The 20593-nt window shown below is 48.3% G+C and overlaps 1 protein-coding gene across 4 annotated transcripts in view; it reads left to right on the top strand.

Moving 5' to 3' along the window:
* The window catches only part of RPTOR (regulatory associated protein of MTOR complex 1), a 338061-nt gene that overhangs the window by 50712 nt on the left and 266756 nt on the right, over positions 1–20593 (top strand). For all 4 annotated transcript variants that reach the window (XM_040640059.1, XM_040640061.1, XM_040640057.1 and 1 more), the window contains exon 2: positions 18825–18927. In XM_040640059.1, the coding sequence (XP_040495993.1) occupies positions 18825–18927 (103 nt within the window). The remainder of the gene's footprint in view (positions 1–18824; positions 18928–20593) is intronic.

The raw sequence follows: 20593 nt of genomic DNA, 5'->3' as shown, positions 1-20593 counted from the left end.
CTGGGAGTGAGTTAGGACGGCATGTGTGGCATGCTGACCAGGGAAACTCCATAGAGACCCAGCACTCATCGTCTTCACCAGGGGCTGGTCATGTAGGTACCCTCTGCTTGGCAGAAACAAAAATCCCAGAAGCATGAAGCCACTTCCAACTGAATACTGAAATATAACTGTAGCCACAAAAGGGAAGTAGCAGGTATGTTGGGAGAAGAAGAGACTTTGTTTTCTAGAATTTCATGTGAAGCATTGGAAAGAAATGGAACTTTCCTGAGCACTGAATGCTGGCAGTAAGTTGCTTTTGGGAGAACGGCATTGAATTTAACTGAGTATTAATCACCTTTAGGGTATAGTTGCATCACAGAAGTGTTTAAAGTGATCTCCTCCATCTTTGTTAACGGGGGGACTGTCATGGAACAGAGCCAGGAGCTGGTGTGTTGATGGAAGGGAAGCATCCATCAGGGGCCGGTTGGTGCAGAAGGTGGGAGGCTGCATGTGGGCCGTGCACCACCAGGCTTCCCTGCGCCCGCCTCTAGCCCAGTGTGCTTGGGGTGGGCTGGCCCGTGAGTTCTGCAAGCCTCTCCCACCATGCCCCGGCCAGACTCCCCGGTCTGTCCAGTCTGTTCTGAGATGGAGGGCCGCTCTTGGTGTGGGGTCTGGAGCATTGTGACTTTGGCGAATGGCCTTTCTTTTGTATTCAAGTTAAAGACGGCTAACTAGGGGTTAGTACAGTCCAGGTCTTGAGGTTGGTCCATAGCTTACGATGCTCTCAGGTGGCCCTGGGGCTGGAGGTTTAAGGGCAGATGTTGCTGGATCCCAACATTAAGGTTGTGGCCAGGCAAAGAGGAAGGAAAGACAGTACTTTTAGCTCAGTGTTTCATAGTCAAACTATGGATGGCTTGGGGTTTGGTCTTACTTTTTGACGGAATAGTATGTTTTGTGATGACAGCAATGTGACCTTGCCGGTCTCATGTTTTTGGAAGTGAAGGGAAAAAATGTGGGGAGGTGGTCGATGACAGAGCAGATGCTACGTGAAACCCTTCCCGAGCTTTCAGTGCGAAAATGCTTTGGTTGGCGCCTGAGAGCCTTGGGCTGGGTTCTTGTGTAGCTGTGCCCTGGCAGGTGTCCAGAGGGAGGCGTGTGCTTGGAGGGACTGCCTTAAGTGTCTCGTCTAGTGACTGCTCCAGACACGTGGGGTGTGCTGGCTGCAGAACGGACAGAACGGGGTTTCAGTCCTGGTTGGAATAACGTGGGCATTTCTCTTCCCGAGCTACCGTCTGTGAAGTGTGTGTGAGAGGCAGTCCTACTCACCTGGGTTTGGAAATGTAACGTTACATGGGGAAAGGACCCAGAGCGGGGACACAGTGCTCCCTGCATCTGTTCTCGGTCCTCGGGGGGGGGGGGGGGCTGTCCTGACCAGGCCTGCGTCCCTAGGGGCGAGGTGGCTCTAGAGCAGACCGTAGCTGTAACTGGGAGCTGCTCTGGCTCTGGGTCCTGTTGTCCAGGTGTTGGAAATGCGAATCATGGGAGGTTCAAGGTTTTAGTAGGGGGTATATGCTGCCCAAGGGCCCTTTTCTGTGGGCATCTCTTATCAGTACATTTTTGAAGGAGGTGGTATCTTACCTACTAAAGGTTTCTCATGTGGTCTTAAAATACGGGTGCAGTTAGGTAGCAATCTTCATGATTGACAGTTTCCCCCGCTGCTTTTCTCTAATCCAAGGACTTGATTAACTTGGACTTTGGGGATATTTCTGTTGTTGCTTTTATTTGCATGATTTTGTTTTAGGGATGACACTGTGGGAAATTATTTGTCTGAGGCAAATTTCAGACTTCTGCTTGTCTATCCTACCCACCCACTCATTTATTTATGCATTATCTATTTACCTATCAATGTATTCACTCATAATCCATCTACCTGTTCTACCCCGTATCCATTTACTCGTTGTCTCTCTATGTACTACCTATGTACCAATCCATTTATTCGCTCATAACCTAGTTATCTGTCTACCCACATACCTACCTGCCCATTCATTCAGTCATTCATTTAAAGGTCGTGAGTGTGTATGTGTGTGTGTGTGTGTGTGTGTGTGTGTGTGTGTGTGTAGAGGGTTGCATTGCATATCTACCTACGGATGATGCCTCTTAGCCAGCTGGAGGGCCCTTCTCTGATTGAAATTCAACTCTGGATTTCTAGAGGGTGTACTTAGGGAATACTCCTGATCTAACAAGGAAAAGACCCATTATAAAGGAAGCAAAGGAAAGGTGGCCATAGATTCAGTATTAGCCCCTGAATGTGATGTGCGTGCCCAGAAAGCTAGTGTGCCTACGGTCCTTCAACTTTTTACTGATGGAAAGTTGTGTGGAAGTTGTATCACTCTATGGCTTTTTATCAGATCACATTTTAGTTATAATTGAAGGCAATTTTGGACCCTATAGTGTTGATAATGTTTAAAAATATTTTAATGCTTCTAAGTCACTTGTCAATAAAGTATTTTTAATTGCTGTTTATTTTAGTACTAGTTGATTATTACTTTGTAAACGTTCCTGCTTTCTAGTGTAGCCACTTAGTGATTGAATCAGGATTTAAACTGTGTGTGTCTGATTCCAAAACCGACGTTTTGCCCATCATTTCCCTAAGTTCCTTATGGAGTGTGTACATATATATAAAATTAAATTTGGCTTTGTATCCCCCCCAGTTATTTTGGTATTGCCGTTTAGAGGAATTGGGGAACATTTTTGACCCTTGGGTGCCAGTCACTGACGGTGGATCTGGGACCCTTGGAGACGTGGTCCTGTCTGGGTGCCACATGTCTAAGTGTTCTCCATCGTTGTCCCTTTTTAAGTTAAGTAAACCCTTGTTCAGGATAAGAAAATACAGTTTTTATTCTAATGCTACTTCAGTAGGTAAAACTTAAAGCCAGGTAAGAGAGTGTTTACCTCTAGGGTGTTTACCTCAACGTGGAATTGAGTTTATAGGCGCTCATGAGGTTGATCGTGTTGCCAGAACTCTGTCCAGAGCACGAACACGTCAGTGTCCGAGGGCTCCTGTTTAACCATAGCCTTGCTAATTTTAGGTATTCTGGACTTGAAAGTTGTTTTTTTTTTTCCTAATCCCATGGTGTGAAATGGTATCTCGTCTGAATTTCCCTGAGAAATAGTGAGGTTCTGTATTGTGTGGTGTGTGCGTGTGGCCATTTAGGTTTTTTATTTTGGAAATTTGGGAAAAAATAGCTTTTATTCTTTTTTATATTTTCATCTTATTTCTGAGTTTTTCTTCCCCCTTTTAACGGCAAAATTGATGCTAACACTTTGGTTGTATGTATGCATGGACATTTTCCCTAGATCTGCATTCAGGGTGTGTGTGCGTGTGTGAAAGTTCTATGTGTTTGCACACTCAGGAGGTTTGTCATGTCTCCCACCTGTGCCGTGTGTGGCTGCAGACTCTTCTCATTCATTTGCACACCCACCCCCTGCCTGAGGGCCCTAAAGCTGTTTTGCACTTTGTTTTCTAAATCAGGTTTTGCTTTTCACGTTTCGGTCTGCAGCGTATCTGGAGTTTTGTTTTCTCCCACATGTAGAGTTAATTATCAAGGCGTTTTTTTCCTCCTTGGCTTTATATTGCCACCTCCGTCATGCACGCTAGTTTCTCACACATGTATGGGTGCCTCTCGTCTTTGTAACTTTCAGAAACACATAAGGGCGGGGCACCTGGGTGGCTCAGTCGGTTAAGCGTCTGCCTTTGGCTCAGGTCATGATCCTGGAGCCCCGGGATTGAGCCCTGCATCGGGCTCCCTGCTCAGTGGGGAGTCTGCTTCTCCCTGTGACCCTCCTCCCTCTCGTGCTCTCGCTCATTCACTCTTTCTCTCTTTAATAAATAAAATCTTAAAAAAAAAAAGAAACACATAAGGGTCTTGGAGTAGATGGTACACAAGTATGAAACCATCATTCATCACAGTCCTGGTAGCTGTGAAGTGGTTGTTGTGCTAAATAGCCTGGGACTGGCCTGTTCTATGTGCAGAGTGGAGGGTCGTGCAGCCCCAGGCTCGGGAGCTCTTCTCTGCCATGGGGAACACGCCTGGCCTTGCCCGTGATTCTCAGACTTCTCTCTTCCACAGCACACTGGGCAACCACGCTGTGCTCCCGTCAGCGACAGAGGCTCCTGTGCCGTGAGGCTCTGGGGCGTGTGCACGCGGGCGTCATCATCTCTGGAGAGTGGATCTTGGGTGTCCTTTGTAAAGCAGTCTCTGTCTATGGCAGGGGCCTGGCTCCCAGTGCACAAGCAGGACACACGGTGCTCCGCGTGGAATCCAGCGTGGGGCTCCCATGGTGTGCAAGGGCTTTGGAAGGACAGACCAGAGGCAGTCACTCGAGCTGGGCAGAGGTTTTTCAGGAGTTAACGGAGCAAACGGTGACACGAAGGGCATTCTGGGCAGAGGAAAGGTGAAGCCCGAGAGAGAGCGTCGTCAGTCTTGGGGATTGTCGGCAGGGCCTGAGAACACGTGTAGAGGTGGGCGACAGATCAGGCAGAGCCAAGTCACGCAGGCTGGAGACCACTGTGAGCGTGCCTCCGGGAGATGGGCCTCGCATACCTGGACGGTCCGCTTAGGCGCGGGTGGCGTTCACGCACAGACGGACGGAAGAGGCCGGGTTGAAGAGGAGCAGTTGAGAATGTGCTGCTGTCTCGAGGATGGACAGGCTGACACCTGAACTAAGGCAGTGAACCAAGAGGATGAAGAAAGTGCAAAGTAGACGTCAGTTTGACGGTCAGAGCTCCAGGACTTGGATCGAAGCTTCCAGGTTTTAGAGCAGAGTGATTGGCAGTGCCTTTCACTGACAGGGGATGATGCACATGGGCCAGATGTGGGGTGGGTGGGAGGCAGGGGATGATGACGGGGTGGGGACCAGAGGGCAGCAGGGCACTAAGCCATAGGAGGAGAGAACTGCGACGGGGAGGTGGCCTCCCTTCCCCCCTCTCTCCTCCCTGTTCCTCCCTGTCGTCCCCTTACCCCTTCTCATCTTCTACCTGCTCTTCTTCCTCTTCCTTCCCCACTTCCTCCTCCTCCTCCTCCTTCACCTCTCTGTTCTCTGCCTCCTCCTTGTCCAGCCCTCCTTCTCTCCCCACCGCCTGCTCCCCCATATATCTGTTCAGTTTTACTACTTTCATTATACAGTCAGCTAAGCAAAATGCAAAACATTTCCTATTCCTGGTATGTGCAGCAAAAGCTCAATTATACAACATAATGATGATATAGACGGAAAACATTTCTGAGTTCTGTTCATGTAATGTGTAATGTTCCCATTGTTGTCAATTACCATAGCTCATTAAAGTGAGCAAGTGTGTTTTGTTGTTGTTCGCAAGGAGGGTTCAGTGGGCTTCATTTACTTGACTAGTTAGAACGTGACCAGGCCATAATGCTGCCTGCCCTCGGGGTGGCATGGTCAGCTAACGGCCGGGCGGGAACTGATTCACTGGCGTGCCGTGAGGTGCCAGCCAGGAAACGTTTGGGGACAGGGCAGCCGGTGGTGGTCTTGGGGTTGTGCTCCTGGGTGGTCTTTGTTGGGCATCTGCCTCTGAGAGGGGTGAGTGAGATGCGGGCCTTCCCGATGGGGTCTCTGGGCCCATGGCAGAAGCTCCCGGAAGGAGCGTCCTGTGTCACTGATAAAGAGGAAGCCGGAGGCAGCGTGGCTTTCCCGACATGTTAGAATTCACTCCTGAAGAAAAACCCAGAAAGTTCTTTGACACAGGCTTAGTTTTGGACTGAAGGTGTCACCTGCCTCATATCAGTTTGGCACGAACGGCAGAAAGCGGGTCTGATGTTGGGCTGCTTTGCACCTCTGCTCTTTCTGTCAAATTTGGGAGTGGCGCAGATACACGCATAGTCTGGGCCTTAGAACGGTTTCCAGAACTTACCCTAACATGGAAACGAAAATACTTTTATTTAGCTGGAAGCTAGTTTGAAGCCACAGAATATATTTTTGCTTGGGATCTTGTGATCAGTTTGTCTTCTTCAACAAGGTGGCCTCCAGTCTGTTCGGAAAAGCCCTCAGGCAGCTAGAATAGCCGAAAGACCGGACAACGCACAATTTTATCTCCTGCTTGGGTCCCGCAGTTGTTCACAGTTTGCCGTATTGGCTGTTTTCCTCCCGTTTTGTGTTCTTGAGTCACTTGAAAGTAAGTGGAAAACATGGTCACTCTTAACTCCTGAACTCAGGACACTTCTGTGCGCATGTCCTCCTGCCTGACCCGACTCTGAGCTCACTCCTGAGAGTCAGCTCTGCACCCTCATTGCCGTCCAAGGCCTCATCTGTGCTCACATTCGTCTGGCTGTTTCACGACATCCTTCACAGTTGTTTTTAAAGCCAAGTTCTCCCTGTTAAAATGGTTTGTGGTAGAACTTTTTTTTTTTAAACAATGTTGACTTTTGAAGAAGGGGTCTAGGCTGGTTGTGCTGGAGAATGTCTCACGTTTGGGTTTTGCTGATTTTGTCTTTGTGGTGTCATCTCACTTGTTCCTCTGTCCCCTGCGTCTGTTGCGGACCAGCACTCTAACGGTGAAGCACGGTCATGTTCAGGTTCAGCCTCTTGGGCCAGAATACCAGTCTGTTGGTGATGACTTCACACTGTGTTTGTGAATCCACTTGTAACTTAGTACACAGTCCTCTCCTTTGTCACTTAAAAATAGGACGGGCTTTTTATTTGAGCCTTAATTTTATGCTCATGACACTTAATCGATTGTCTAGTTATGAAATTCTAGGTTGGAAATCTGGTTTGCTTGCCTTCCATTTGAGATCTCTGAAGCCATTCTGATTCCTAGCTTTCTCTTTGTGACTGATTTTTTCTCTGAAGCCTGTATCTTGTGATGACAGGAGTACTTTTCTTCGAACTTTCAATTTAAGCTGATTTGAAAATCGTTGTCAAAGATGTAAGGCCATAAAATTGCGGGTGGAATTTTAAGGGCGAAATAATATATATTAGCGCGTGTGTGTATTTGTAAGAAGAACCAAAAGCGCCTGAAATGTCACAGCTCAGAAACATCACAACAGCTCCCCAGAGCAGGGATCCCTCATGTAGCCCGTTTGTGTAGGTGAAGGACACCCCCTCGGGCTGGCACGCAGCCTGCCTGGCCCCACTCCTCCCGGGGAGCCCGGCCACCCTCCCGCCTCTGCTCCCGTGACCTGTGCTGCCTGGAGCTGCTTGCTGGCCTTCGAATTCTCTCTCCAAACTCAGGTCGAATGTCACTGTTGCTTGCAAAGCTGCCTCCGTCTGTGTCAGGGTGAGTTCTAAGCCCTGCCTGTGTCATCCCTTGAACCCATGACTACCTCCGATGCCTCAGGCATTTGAGGAAGACGTTTGAAATGACTATTTAGACCCCTACCTCTCATGTCTTCTTTTTTATGCTTATATTAAATATGCAATAGCATTTATAGATGGACACTTCCAAAAAGAACAAATTGGGTCCAGGAGTTCTCTGTGGTTTCGCAGTGGGAGGCATTATTGAAATGGCGTTAAGGTTCCAGCTGGGCCCTGTGCTCTGTGTCGGTGACTGTGAAGATGACGAGCTGCCCATCCCCACGCTCGGCTCCGTCCCCTAGGGTGACTGTACTAGGTGGATTTCCTGTTAAAGGACTTGAGAAGATTATCGACTTTCTTCCTGGTATTTGTGAGGGGCCCCCGAAGATACCTCTGGAATATCGGGGGGTCCTTGATTGTCATCTAGCTTCTGAAAAAGCCAACACTCCCTCTCTCTTTCCCACGTTTATCCAGGACCTGCCTCTTGTGAGCAGGGGGTCCAGGGCCGGGAGCTTCAAAGCTGACTGGCTGAGGTGGACATGCCCAAGTCCAGAGCGGCCCGCCCATGAACAGATGCTCCTTGAGCCCCGGGCTGCGGTCTGAGAGGCCTGGTCGGCGGCGGGGGGCGCAGCAGCGAGGTGGCAGCGAGGTGGCGTCCCTGGGGAAGGGACTGGCCTTCAGAGGTTCAGAGCCTTGCTGTGATTCATGTTTGAAATGTTCCCTGAAGGATAGCATTCATTTTTGAAATTGGTTTTGCTTTTTGTTTTTTTAAAGGAAAAATAATCTAAATGTTGTGTTTTTGAGGTTCCACTTGGATTTTTCTTTAAAATTACCCTTTTAAGAGGAGAGTTTGCCACCAGCGCTCAGCTAGCCTGCTTTCTATCCTTGTTTCTCAAATCATACGTTTTGTGGGGATTATTCATGATTTTTACGGCGTCCTCAGGACTGATCCTTGTACTCCGTTGTCTGCAGAAAAACCCACCACATTTGCAGACCCGTGTTTTTAGGTGAGGTTTGGCTTTGTTCACACGGCGCCGCGGGGTGAATGTGGATCTTCCGTATCTGGGTGTGTTGCGAGAGTGTCTGAGAGCAGAGCAGATGGAGAATGTTGAAGACAAAACATTTTGGGCAGAGTTGCAAGAGCGTCCAGGAGAGGTGTTCATAGCCAATGACAGGCTGTTGGAGACGCCTCACCACTCAGATCCGAACTCCTGCTTTGAAGCAGCGGCTGAAGAGGTGCCTCCGCTCGTCTGTGGCTTTAAATTCTGGGCCGTGGGCCTGGCTGTATTCCTGGGCTTGCTGTCAGCTGGTTTAGCGGCCCATGGCCCCGAGGAAGTTCGCAGTGCTGTCACTTCCACCAGCGGGACTTCCAGAGAAGTTCAAACTTCATGTTTATGATTCTTTCCACCTGTGGCCCTGTCCTGTGGTCATTTCTCACTTAGATCTCCTTTGAATAATTGGGTCATGGGGGCGTTCTGACATTATTTTGTGAAGATGAGGTTTGCTAAGCCACTGGCTGCCCCCTGCAGGTGGCCTGCCGCCCTGCTGCCCCCTCCCCAACCCAGACCTCCCCTCCTGCTCCAGCACACGCGGGCCTGCTCCGGTTCTTGTTCCTGGGCCCTCGCGGAGGGGCCTCCTGAGCCTCTTCTCCTCCAGACCTGCCGTCCAGAAGGAAGGAGAGGCCAGTACCAGTTCTAGATCTAAAGTACTGTGAGATCAAGGTGCTCCTTTGGTAGCTTCAGACTGAGTGTGTTCAGGGCCTGGGAAGATTCCGGATGGTGGTGGTTCACTGATGGTTCAGCTCTGACCTTTCATTCCCTCCTTGCCTCCGTTAGACATGGTCAGCTAGTTAGTCTGCGTGAGACGGGAGGTGAAGGTCCCAGTCATTGGGGGAATAGCACCTTGGAAAATCTGGGTGTCCTCAGTTCCCAGGTGTGATGACCCTCGGGCGGGTGATTTTTATCAGATGCCCATTTCCTTAACTCCAACAATGGTCTTGGCTTTAGAATGTTCTGTCCCCTAAAGAGCCTGAGGGTTCTTAGCTACGGCCATCAGAATCCACGCAAGGTGAAGCAGAAAGGAATTTAGTGAAGGATCTCTGGGAGGACTTGGAGCCAGGCTCTGAAGTTGTGAAGCCACCAACGGTGGCTGAACAACTGGGACATTGGGAAGCACCTTCCAGTGCCGCCCTCAAGAGATGCCCCTGCCATGCAGCTCCCTGGGGGGGGGTTGGCGTTGCTGGAACGGGCAGGTGCATCTACCTGGAGGAGTGTAGGCCACATGCTGGCCCCTGAGCTGCAAGAGTCCGACTCACAGTTGCTGAATTTTCTCCCTTGGAAAGGTAGCACCCGTAGTATAGGAAGTTGCCAAGATGCACAGAAGGTGTTGAACAGGTTACGGGGACCACAGGTGGCAGATGTCTGCTGCATCCTTTCCCTGTGGGAGCATCTGAATGGGAGCCTTCTTAGAGTGTCAGCATGTAGACCTGTGACGGGCCTGTGGCTTTCATCGCTGCCACCCCATAGCTGCACACGCTGTCATCTGTTCTCTTTGAGGTGGTTTTTTTTTCCCCTTCCTTTTGGTTCTTTCCTGTCCCTTTGCATTCTTGCCACGCCTCGTGCAGGCCTTCCTCTTTCAGCACAGCAGCCTTCTGGTGGACCTCCCTTCCTTCCCATCGTCAGGTAGAGCCTTCCCGGGAGCCCCTGAGCTGTGCTGTGCCCCACAGCTTTCGTGGGGTTGCGACCCAATCCAGGGCTCCGTGGTCCGAGTCCACCGTGGCCTCCACGTGGAGCTTCGGGACCTGTGAGAACTTCTTCATCAGCTATGTCGGCCCAAGCAGGACGAGGGATGGAGTAGAAGGAAACAGCCCCACCTCACATCCTTGGACTTTGACATTATGAAATGCCAGTTGTCAAGGCGGTCCAGGCACCACGGGCATGTGCCTTCAGCCAGCGTGGGAGCTCTGTGTAGTGGTGTTTGCCCTGGGACTGTTTTTTTGAGGTATGCGTCACGGGTATCATACCGCTGGATACTAAAGAGTAGAAGAAAAGTTAGTCCTGGACCGACGGCTTGCTCCCATGGTGATGCTGCTGGTTTTAATTTACGTTAGGAGTGGGGAAGAGATGACCCAGTGTCTTACCAAATAAAAGAAATCTCTAAGTAGCCTTGAAATCAATCCGTTTATTGAAGGAAAATCTCCTTGCCAAGAAAGAAATTTTAGCAGTGGGCTTTATCTGTGTCCTAAACTGGGAAGGAGTGGAAGAAATAGGATGGGAGCCCTTTGCTGTACTCGCTCTGTCAGGACCAGGTATTTCTGGATCACGAGGCCACACTCGGTGTGGTTGGAATGCTCAGAACCGAGAACCGGCTTCTCTCCGTGAGCACGCGCGCTGTCGCCTGCATTGCATTTCCTCTCACGATCCCAGCGCGCTCGTTGCCTTGGATACTAGTCTAAGCTTCAGCTGGCCCAACGAGCTGTTTTCTCTTTCTTCAGAATGTAATAAAAATCACACACACACACACACACACACACACACACACACACACGTATGCACGCAGGACAGAGATCCTTGACTATTGTAATGAAGTCATTCTGATGGTTTTCCCCCTGCTTCTAGAAATACTTGTTTACGGAGAATTTGAAAATACACAGAAGGGCCAGGTACAAAGAAAAAAAGGGGAATCATCCACACTTTCCACTCCTCCGTGATTGAAACCACTTGTGACATCTCGTTTTTTGTTCTGCGTCCTTTGCATGTGTGTATATACACATTTGGAATAATAATGATGTGGATATGGTTTTGCACCTTCCTCTTTTCACTCAAATTATGTTTGGGTGCCTCCTGTGCCACTTTGCAGTCCTTGAAAATACATCTTTTTAAACAGCTTTATTGAGATATAATTCACATACTACAAAGTTTACCCATTTACTAGTAGAGCCCACCAACAGATTTGTGCAACCTGAAAATATGTTTTTTTAAAAAGATTTATCTATTTATTTTTAGAGAGGGGAGGGGCAGAGGAAGACAAAATCTCAAGGAGGGCCCTGCTGAGCTTGGAGCCCAGTGTGGGGCTCAGTCTCAGAACCCCAATATCATGATCTGAGCCAAAACCAGGAATTGGATGCTTAACCAACTGAGCCAGGCAGGTGCCCCTGAAAATACGTTTTTAAAGGCACCGTAATGTTCCATCATGTAGGAGATAGTATCATTTAGCATATGCCGTTGAATTCTGCCCTTTAAGCCTGACCCATAGGCTTCAGTAGCATTTAAGTTTAGCATATTTAGACTTTATGTCGTTGAATTATTTAAAGTTAATTTGTAAGCATCTGTATCTTCATGGTCTCCCTCTGTGACAGAGTATTTTTATTTTCACTTTTGAGATAAAGAGACTGGGTAGTTACTTGGATTTTCTTTTCAAACTTTCACCCCATACGGTGTTATAAGAAAAGGTGTCCCTCCCCCAGCTCACTAGTGCAAGAAGGCGGCTTCTCAGAGTGGGGTGGGGCGGGTCGCTGGCAGATCCCCGCGCAGATGTCCGGGTTGGCCAAGGAGGCACCAGCGACACTGGTTGCCTCACGAAGGAATCACAGAAAGATTCGGTATAGAGCTCCTTCAGGAAGGGATTTCTTTGGTTTGTTTAAAGCAGTTATGATCTCTATAATAAACCTATTTTGTGTGCAGCTCTTTAATTTGATTTTTAGAGACCTGAATTTTTTAAGGGCCTTTTACATGGGAAGTAAGCATGCCCCCAGGGTCCTGGGTGGTTTGGAGGGGATGGGAGAGGCGAGAAAGGAGCGCTGTGGCGCATATGGTTGAGAGGAGGGCCGTGAACGCGGCTTTCTGGTTGTCCATGTTGAAAAGTTACCCGTTGTCTCTTCCCTTTTCATTAGCCTGCCTTACAGGAGTGGAGGCAGATTTTAAACGCAAGGAACTATAGAGAGAATTTAGCCTCAAAAAAGAGAGCTGGAACCTAAATTAGGCTTCTGGCTAAAGGTAGGGAATGGACTTACAAATTCAGGAACCTCGCTGGCTCCAGTTCCCGCTGAATGAACAAAGGAGTATGCAGATGGGGGAGCGCCAGGTCCCCGAGGCGGCTGGTGATGGGGATCTTGTGTTGTGCTGCAGGTCTGGGCTGCAGAAATTCCATTTGATGTGCTTCTTGCGAGGCTTACTGTTCGCTTCTTTCTGGCAGTCTTTGGGATGGGAGTTAGGAGGCAAACCTGTTTTTCCTTTTTTTCAACTTGACGCCCCCCGCCCCATGGTGTATCTGCTCTGTTTGCTATATGTTCTAGTTTCTGACTTCCTTTATAAATTATGCATCTGTGTAGCTTCCACTCCGCTCAAAGTTTTTGCTTGATGCTCTGAATCTTAACAAGCGCTGCTGGGAATTGGGTGGCTCTGCCTCAGACAGGCCGGGGATAGTGGATGCGGTGGCAGCCCCCAGCCTTGCTTCCTGTTTCTCTTCTATTAACACCTGCTTGTGAGTCAGGCTCACAGTGTGGGAAGCAGAAAGCCGTGATCGGGCTGTTTAACATATATGTGCTTTCTTCATTCTGCATACAGCTTGGATGTCGTTGTGTGTAAGCTTTGAATTTATTATATTCAGGGTTGAGTGTGCCGCTTGATCAACTGTGTCTTTTAAGATATATATGGTTTATCAAATCAGTTAAGTAGGAGGAAGCAAATAAAGGAATCCCTTGTGATTTTGTTTTGAATTCTTTGGTGGCAGGTATTAATGTGTTTTTAATCAGTGGGGTGACATGCGCTTGGGGAGACGGGGGCTTTTGAGTCTGGTGGTGATCAGGTCTGCAGGCGCTCGTCTGCAGTTCTGAACCCAGTGAGCTCTGGACACTGGAAAGGTCTTCTTCACCTCTCGTCTTGTGGCAAAGTGGATATGACCTGGTTACTAGTATATATCCCACGGAGAGTGGACATTTGTGCATTTCACTGTGGACATTTAATGGTTTTGAATACTGAACGTTGTTGCAGACAGACCCTTTTGCGTGTATTCTATGAGATATGAGTTATGTACCATATTATTCTTTTGTAAATCTGAAAAACTTTGAATTTCAAAACAAACCCAGTGCCAGAGGACTGTATGACAGGACACTAGCCAGGCTTTTTAGGAATGGCAGTCCCCACTACCTGGCTGTCCCCAGTCTCTCCTATCTCCCATCCAAAGCGTGGTTGGGCCCAGAATCGTAGGGCAGCATGCTCCGTGCCTGTAGGGGTGCTTCTGGTAAGGCTGGAGAGCCGCGGCCTGGAGCCAGATCTCAAGGATTGGAGAAGTCCTCGGGCCCTGAGAGGTCGTCCCTACCTGCCTCTCACTTTCAGGCTTAGGGCGTTGTTCGGGAGCCGTTGGAACTAACGACATGACTAAGGTCACATTGTCAATGACCACTTAATGTTTCATAGCTTCTTAAGATGATACTCCTTTCAAGTTCAGAATTAACCTCTGCGGATATAACTGTCATCTTCAATTATATTGCACTGAAGAAGAAATGTTTTCAAGTCCAAAATGGTTATTTTATATACTATTACGCATTTTTCAGCACATTAAATTTCATAGCCCTTATATTCTCTTAATGCTCTAACTGTGTTATTAAAAAACATTAATCTGGAATTTTTGGAATGAGAAATGAAAATAAAATACCAAAAAGGCACTTTAGGGTATAGCTAAGAATTTAAAACTTACCATGTTTGGAATCAGGCCAACACTGCTGAAAATTTGCAAGGGAGCACAAGACACATTTGATTGGCTTAAGGATACTCACTGGTAATGTCTTTTGCCCACTAGTGGAATTAAATTGGTTAGGCCGAATATGTTTTTCTAATCCATGTGTCAATATATTCTTGAGACCTTTTTTGTTTTCTTAAAAATGCATAAATCAGGATGTAGGCTCAGGTGTGTATTGTATGAGCAAGGACGAATCAGATTATCTCCTTCCGTGTCTTCACTGATGGAGTGGAGCGAATTTCACACTGTCTGAGAACCATGCTGTCCTGTTGCTCACCTGTAAAGCGACCACGGGAAATTTAATCACTAACGAAGCCTGTGCTCGGTGACAGGCATGGGGACATGGGGCCCATTAACGTCCTGTGGGACTAAAAGGTGATCGTTGGGCTTCCATTAGTATTTCTAAGCCCTTAGAGAGCTTCCAACATACTAATTTTGTAATTAAATCAGAATTTATTTGAGAATTGTGTGTTTAAGCTTATTAAGTGCGGTTGTAGAGGTTGAGGGAATGTGATGTGTCTGGAGTGTCAGCTGAGGAGGACAAGGTGGGACTGTGACCGGGGCTGGTGGGTGCTGTGCCAAGCCCTGCCTCATCCTGCACCACCTCCCTGACCCCAGGGAGGTCTGGAGGAGAAAGCAGAAGTGACTGAGCAGGAGGCCTGCCCCGAGTCCCCGAGGCACGAGGGGGAGCGTGGGGGCTCACTGAGCACGTGTTCCCCTAAGAGGGGCTCTCCCCCGTCCTTCCCAGGGCTCCGGGCCGGCTGTGGGGGTGGCTGCCAGGCCTGCTGCTCAGAGGTGCCGACGCGGACCTGTGGCCCAGTGCGGTTGGTGTCCCTTAACGCAGCCCACTGAGTGTCGCTCGCTCGGCTGGGCTTTGTGAAGGAACCTGACAGTTCAGGAGCCTGTTCCCTTCACAGATCGAGGACAGAGTAAGGCTACGGAGACCTGTTAAGCTTCAGGGGGGCAGACCGTGTTTTTGAAAATTCGACCTGATCTGTAGAGAGAGAGATGGGTTTCTCCGGGTGGGCTGCCCTTCCCGCGGGCCCCGGGGTGACTGAGTGAAGCCGCTTGGAGCTCGCTCCAGGGTGTGGGTGACCGCCTCTCGAGACCTTTCCGTTTCAGAGCACAGGAGAAACCCCTTGCTTTAAAGACGGTGTGGGGCAGCTGCGAGTATGACTTACCACGGCCGTAGGAAGGCCACAGAGATGTTTCCATGGAACTTGTAGTTTGAAGCAGCTAATCCTCAGGAAGATAATGGATCAACTGTACGGGATTATTGATTCTGATCACTTAAATATTGGAAAATGACGAAGAAAAGCAATAACCATTGCTGTGCTCTGATGGATTTTCTGCCCTTTCTCCTGAAAATAAAGGGACCATTTGTGTGTATGGTTCATAAGAAGAAGATTCTGGCACGTGTCCATAGGAAGACACTGTTCTTCTTTTCGGTATGTCTCTGGTGGTAGGCGTATGGCTCCTTTAGAAAGCGATTTCTCATTAATAAATATATATATTTTTAAGACTAAATACTGTCCCCCCCCCACACTTTAAATTCTGTTTTGAACACAGGACTCTTTTCTTGATGCGATAAAGATTATACAGGTTTCCCCGCTCTCCAAAAACAGTGCACTGCAATGAAACCTTTCCTGAGTTGAAGTGGCGTAAAGCAGAGAAACCAATAATTCATGTGGGAAACAATTTTTGAGATCCCAAAAATGACCTCTCAGGCTCTACTGAGACCTTAGGGACACATCTTGCTAACAGATGCACACGGTAAGCGGAGACAAAGACCAGATGCTCTCTGACACGGCCCAGAGCCTGGACGGGAGATGCCGCGTGCGGCCCTGGGGCAGGTGCACGCCTCCTCGCGGCGGCTGCAAACCAACCCCGCACGCCTTTCTGCTTCTTGCCTTTTCTCATAAAAGCAAAAATCCTCCTTGGATTCCGGTTACCGGGACAGGTGCATCAGTACTTGCACGAGGAGGTCTCGTCGCCACGGCGAAACGTGCTAACACGGGCGGGAAGGTGGGTGATACGTGCGTCTCCTGTCACCGCCCGCGTTCTTCACGAGGAAGCACTCACGACGTCTCATTAAAGCCGGTGCGAAGATCGCCACTGCCATGTTCTGTAGGCATTAGCAATGCTATTTTGGAAGTTGTGGGCAGGGCCTAGACCTGAGACAGGAAGAGAGGAATGAGCCGTTGGAAAGCGCGAGACAGACTCGTTATTTGTAGCGGTGTCTCTGTCAGCTTACAGGCCCTGTGGAGGGTCACCAAGAAGCAATTACGTTTAATGAGGAATTTAATAAAGTGACTGGTGGAGGTGTCAGCGGCTCTCCTAAGAAACCACGTGAATAGAATACATGCATAGAAGCACACTTCCCCCAGATAGCCGTGTCGTGTCTAGGAATAATCCTAAAAGAATCGTGACGGACTTCTTGGTGAGGAAAACTAAGAAAACAGTACTGACAAAAATTAAAAGAAGATTTGAATAAATGGAGAAACATATGTGTTCCTGTATAGAAAAATTGACTATTAGGAGGTTGTCACTTCTTGCCAAAATTAATTTATATATTTAATACAATTTTTGGGTATTTTTGAATCAGTTTGTATTCATTTAACATTATAAGAATTTAAGTGTCATTCTGTCAAGAGAATATAATGGCGTGCTTAAACATTCCCTCATTCACTTAAAATTTAGGTTATTTCTACTTGTTCTTCAAGAAATGGTGTGAAGAAAATCTTTACACGCACAGACTTCCTCTTTATTATAATTTTCGGTATTTTTCTCTGACAGATTCTCATATGTGGAATTCTCGAATCAAAGAAGACAATTTAAAATACTCAGTGTTATCAATATGCAGCTTAATGCAACTTTAGTGAAAGTCTCTATGGGATTAAAAAATTGAATAACAGATTAATTTGGGAAAAAGAGAGGTGAATATAAATACAGCTAAGTAAAAGTTTTAAAAAGATCGTGAGGAAGGAAACCTTCCCTGCCAAGCACTGTGAAATGTTGTAAAGATAAGTGACTTAAATCAGTGTGGTACCCGTAGACTTCTTGGTCGATGGGATGATGGGATAAATTCAGTTAGCCTGAAGTAGAATTTGGTCTATCTGGAAATTTATATATGCTGTAGGAGTCCTACAAACCTGTGAGTCTGGGGATTATTTAACAGGGCGAATTGGTGTGATTGGCTGATGTTTTGAGATAGAAATTATTCCTCATGTTGTGTCATATACCACAGTGACATCCAGATGGCTTGAGGGTTACATGTAAAACACATCAAAACACCAGAAGCAATCCACGTGGGCCCTCGCTGAGCAGGGAAGTCCTGAGCCCCGGGCATGTGCTGGGTGTTGGCGTCCAGGTGGGTCAGCTCTGATCTTGGGAGCCTAGGTCAGAGAGCTCTGCCAGCAGGAGAGCATGGCGCCTGGTGGCGCCGTCCCCACTGGGGTTTGGGGGCAAGCCTCCCTGAGAAATGGCTGTCTACACAGAGACTGCAAGGGAGAGTCTGGGTTGGTGGAGCAGGAGGGGCGTCCTTCCAGGTCATGCCCAAGGTCATGCCAAGTGGGCAGAGGACGACGGGCCACTGAGGGTGGGGCCCTGACAGGCGGGTGGCGTGCTTAGCAGGAATTGGGCTTTCAAGATTTTGATGCGTCTGAAGGTGTGCTTCTGCAGCATGGAGCCCGCCCTGGAGACGGGGCAGCAGGGGAGCAACTGTAGCCCAGAGCCGGCTTGGACTTGGCTGTGGCTGGGAGCAGGGATAGCGAAGGGGGCAGGCCTCGGAGGCAGTTAGGAGGCTGGATGAAACAAGTAGGGCGAGGAGTCAAAGAGTGGTGTCTGGTGTTCAGGAATAGGAGACAGAGGGGTCAAGGCTGGTAACTCAGCCGGGAGCCGTCTCGCCTGTTTGAAGTGATAGCCCTACCACCGTCTGTGCTGGGATTTTGGTTCCTTTGATTTATGGATGTATCCTCACCACCTAAAAATAGTGATTGGCACCAGTAGGTGCTCAGTAAACGTTTGAAGGCTGAGCTCCGGGTTTCTGGCTTGAGCAGCTGGGTAGGGAGGGCTGACGTTCCGCATACTGGGCTGCTGGAGAAGGAACAGGTGTGCAGAAAGCTGCATCAGATGACAAAACCAAGGCTTTGTATGTCAAGAAGCAGGAAATGAATCAGATGGCAAATGCCAGACTGAGGGAATTATCGCAACAAATAATGTGGATGCAGTCTTTAATATGTAAAGAGTACATGAAATCAATTGGAAATAGTCACTGATGCCAGTGTGGTAGTATGAACATGAGTAGGAAATCCACAAAACATAAAAGTCATCAATAGTAAATACACAATTGAAAAAATACTCCATGTTACTATTACCAAAAGAATGCTGACGGAATCACTATGACAGTTTTTCTCTTATCAAATCATTAATGATTTTAGGTAATGAGAGTAGTGTAACCTGGTCAGAGTATAAGTTTGTGCAAAGTTTTTGCAGAGGATTTTGGCAGAATGTAGCAAGTGCCTTCATATTTTCTCGTCAAGTAGTTCAGTTTCTGGACACAGAAATGTCGTATGGAAGCCTGTGGAGGCCTCCCCTGCCACGGACCTCTTCCCATCTGCCCGTGTTACTCCAAAACCCCTCCAGGAAGGAAGTTACCTGTGCAGGACCTTGGGGGTGTCACAGGACGGCTGGAGAGGCCAGTGGTGGGGACAGGGTTTCATAGGTTCTGGGGGCATCTCTGAGCCTGGAATAGTGTGTCGGTGGGATGCATATTGAAATACTTGTTTCTATTGTGTTTCCAGATGAAGACGGTCAGTGTTGCCTTAGTTTTGTGCCTGAATGTTGGCGTGGACCCTCCAGATGTGGTGAAGACCACCCCCTGTGCACGTCTGGAGTGCTGGATTGGTAAGTGCGGCCCCTCCCTCTTCATGGCTTGTGGCGAGAGTCCAAGTAGGGGCTCTGGGCTGGGTCGGGTTCGCCCCCCACTAACTGAGTCCGCTGGGGGCCGGCACTGGTTTGCGTGAATCTGAGAGTTTATTTCTTTTTGGACTTCTAGAACCTTTAAGGTATGATTTGTTCTGTACAGAGTGTTTCAAGGAAAATTAGTAAGTAATGATTATGGGATTAGAGCGTTTTCTCCTTTACATTTGCATGTAATAGTAGCTATGTACACTTTAAAAAAATGGAGCAGCTGTTTCCTGTGTGCACCGCGAGGAGTCCCGGTTCTCCCCAGGACGGCCTGCCCAGTGCCTCGCGGCCGGTGTTGGGGGTGGTGAGCACTAGGCTGTTGCCATTTAGCGGGATGTTTCTTAGTCTGCTGAGAGATTTTTCTTCAAGAGTCAGTGCTGGATCTTACAAAATGCTTTCTTAACATATATGACATAATCACCTGACTTTCCTTTTTAGCTTGTTGATGTGGTGAATTACACTGATTGAATTTTGGTTGTTAAGCCAACCTTGAATGCCTGGAATAAACCCCATTTGTGTTATGTTTTTTTATACATTGCTGGATTCAGTGGCTAATATTTTTTTAAGGAATTTTTTTTCAGTGTGTTTATGAGTGATACTAGTTTGTGGTTTTCTTTTCTTGCAACGTTTTAGTTTGGTTTTGGTAGCAAGATAATGCTGCCCTCATTTAAATGGATTGAGAAATAGTCCCATCGTTTGTTTCATGGAAGAGTTTGTGGTGAATTGGGGATTATTTTGTCTCTAAACTTCGGTGTAATTGAACAGTGAGTGTGGGTTTTTCTTTTTTCTGTTGTGGGTTGTTTAGCTTTCTCTTTTTGGTAAGATTGGGGCCGCAGCACCCCTCACCCCCTCCAGCTTTCTCCATCTCTCAGCAAAAGCAGGAATTTCCTTCATCTACTTTAAATAACAGAAATTGCAGATGACAGATTTCCTCTGCTATTTGAAGGCCGGCTTTGTGCGGCTCTGTTAGAGCCTGTTTTTGCTAACTGAAAGACCCCCCCAGGGTTTTTGCTGGCAGGAAGCAGTGATTGGGTTCCCAGAGGTGTCGAGGAATGCTCTACTTTTGGTTGGGGGCGGGGGGTGGGGAGCGGAAGCCTGGATTCTAGTCTGCATTGGAAACAGTGTTGTTTTCCCCACTTTGCTTGCCTGTCTCACTGTCTCCGGGGTCTTAGGGTGACCGTCTCTGTCTCACAGTGTCCCCGCCTGCAGCCCCCACGCCCAGTGACAGAGTAGCTGCTCCTGTGGCTGATTTCCCTAGAGGCCTTCTTGGCTTTCTGCCACGTCCCCGGCGTCCGTGCTGGTGAAATTGACTTCGTATTAGCCACCAGTGACTGTTTCCACTTCATTTACCCCTCGTCAAAGCTGGATTTTACCAATTGTGTTCTATTTTCTCCCTCTTTAAGTACTCTTGTATTAGGTTTTTAGAACAACGTTTCTTAACCCGGATCCCAGGGTGTGCTTCCAGGGATGCGTGAACCCTCTGGGATCGTGTGGGTGGTGGTGTCTGAGTGTGGAATTGCATCTTCCAGGTGAGGATTCTTGGCTTCCATTAGATTCTCTGGGCGTTCATTCCCCCCCCCCCCAAGAAATCAAGAGCCCCCCT

Source organism: Ursus maritimus, unplaced genomic scaffold, assembly GCF_017311325.1.
Source record: "Ursus maritimus isolate PB19 unplaced genomic scaffold, ASM1731132v1 scaffold_24, whole genome shotgun sequence".
In the NCBI taxonomy this organism is placed as follows: Eukaryota; Metazoa; Chordata; class Mammalia; order Carnivora; family Ursidae; genus Ursus; species Ursus maritimus.
This window is presented reverse-complemented; position numbering and strand designations above follow the sequence as displayed.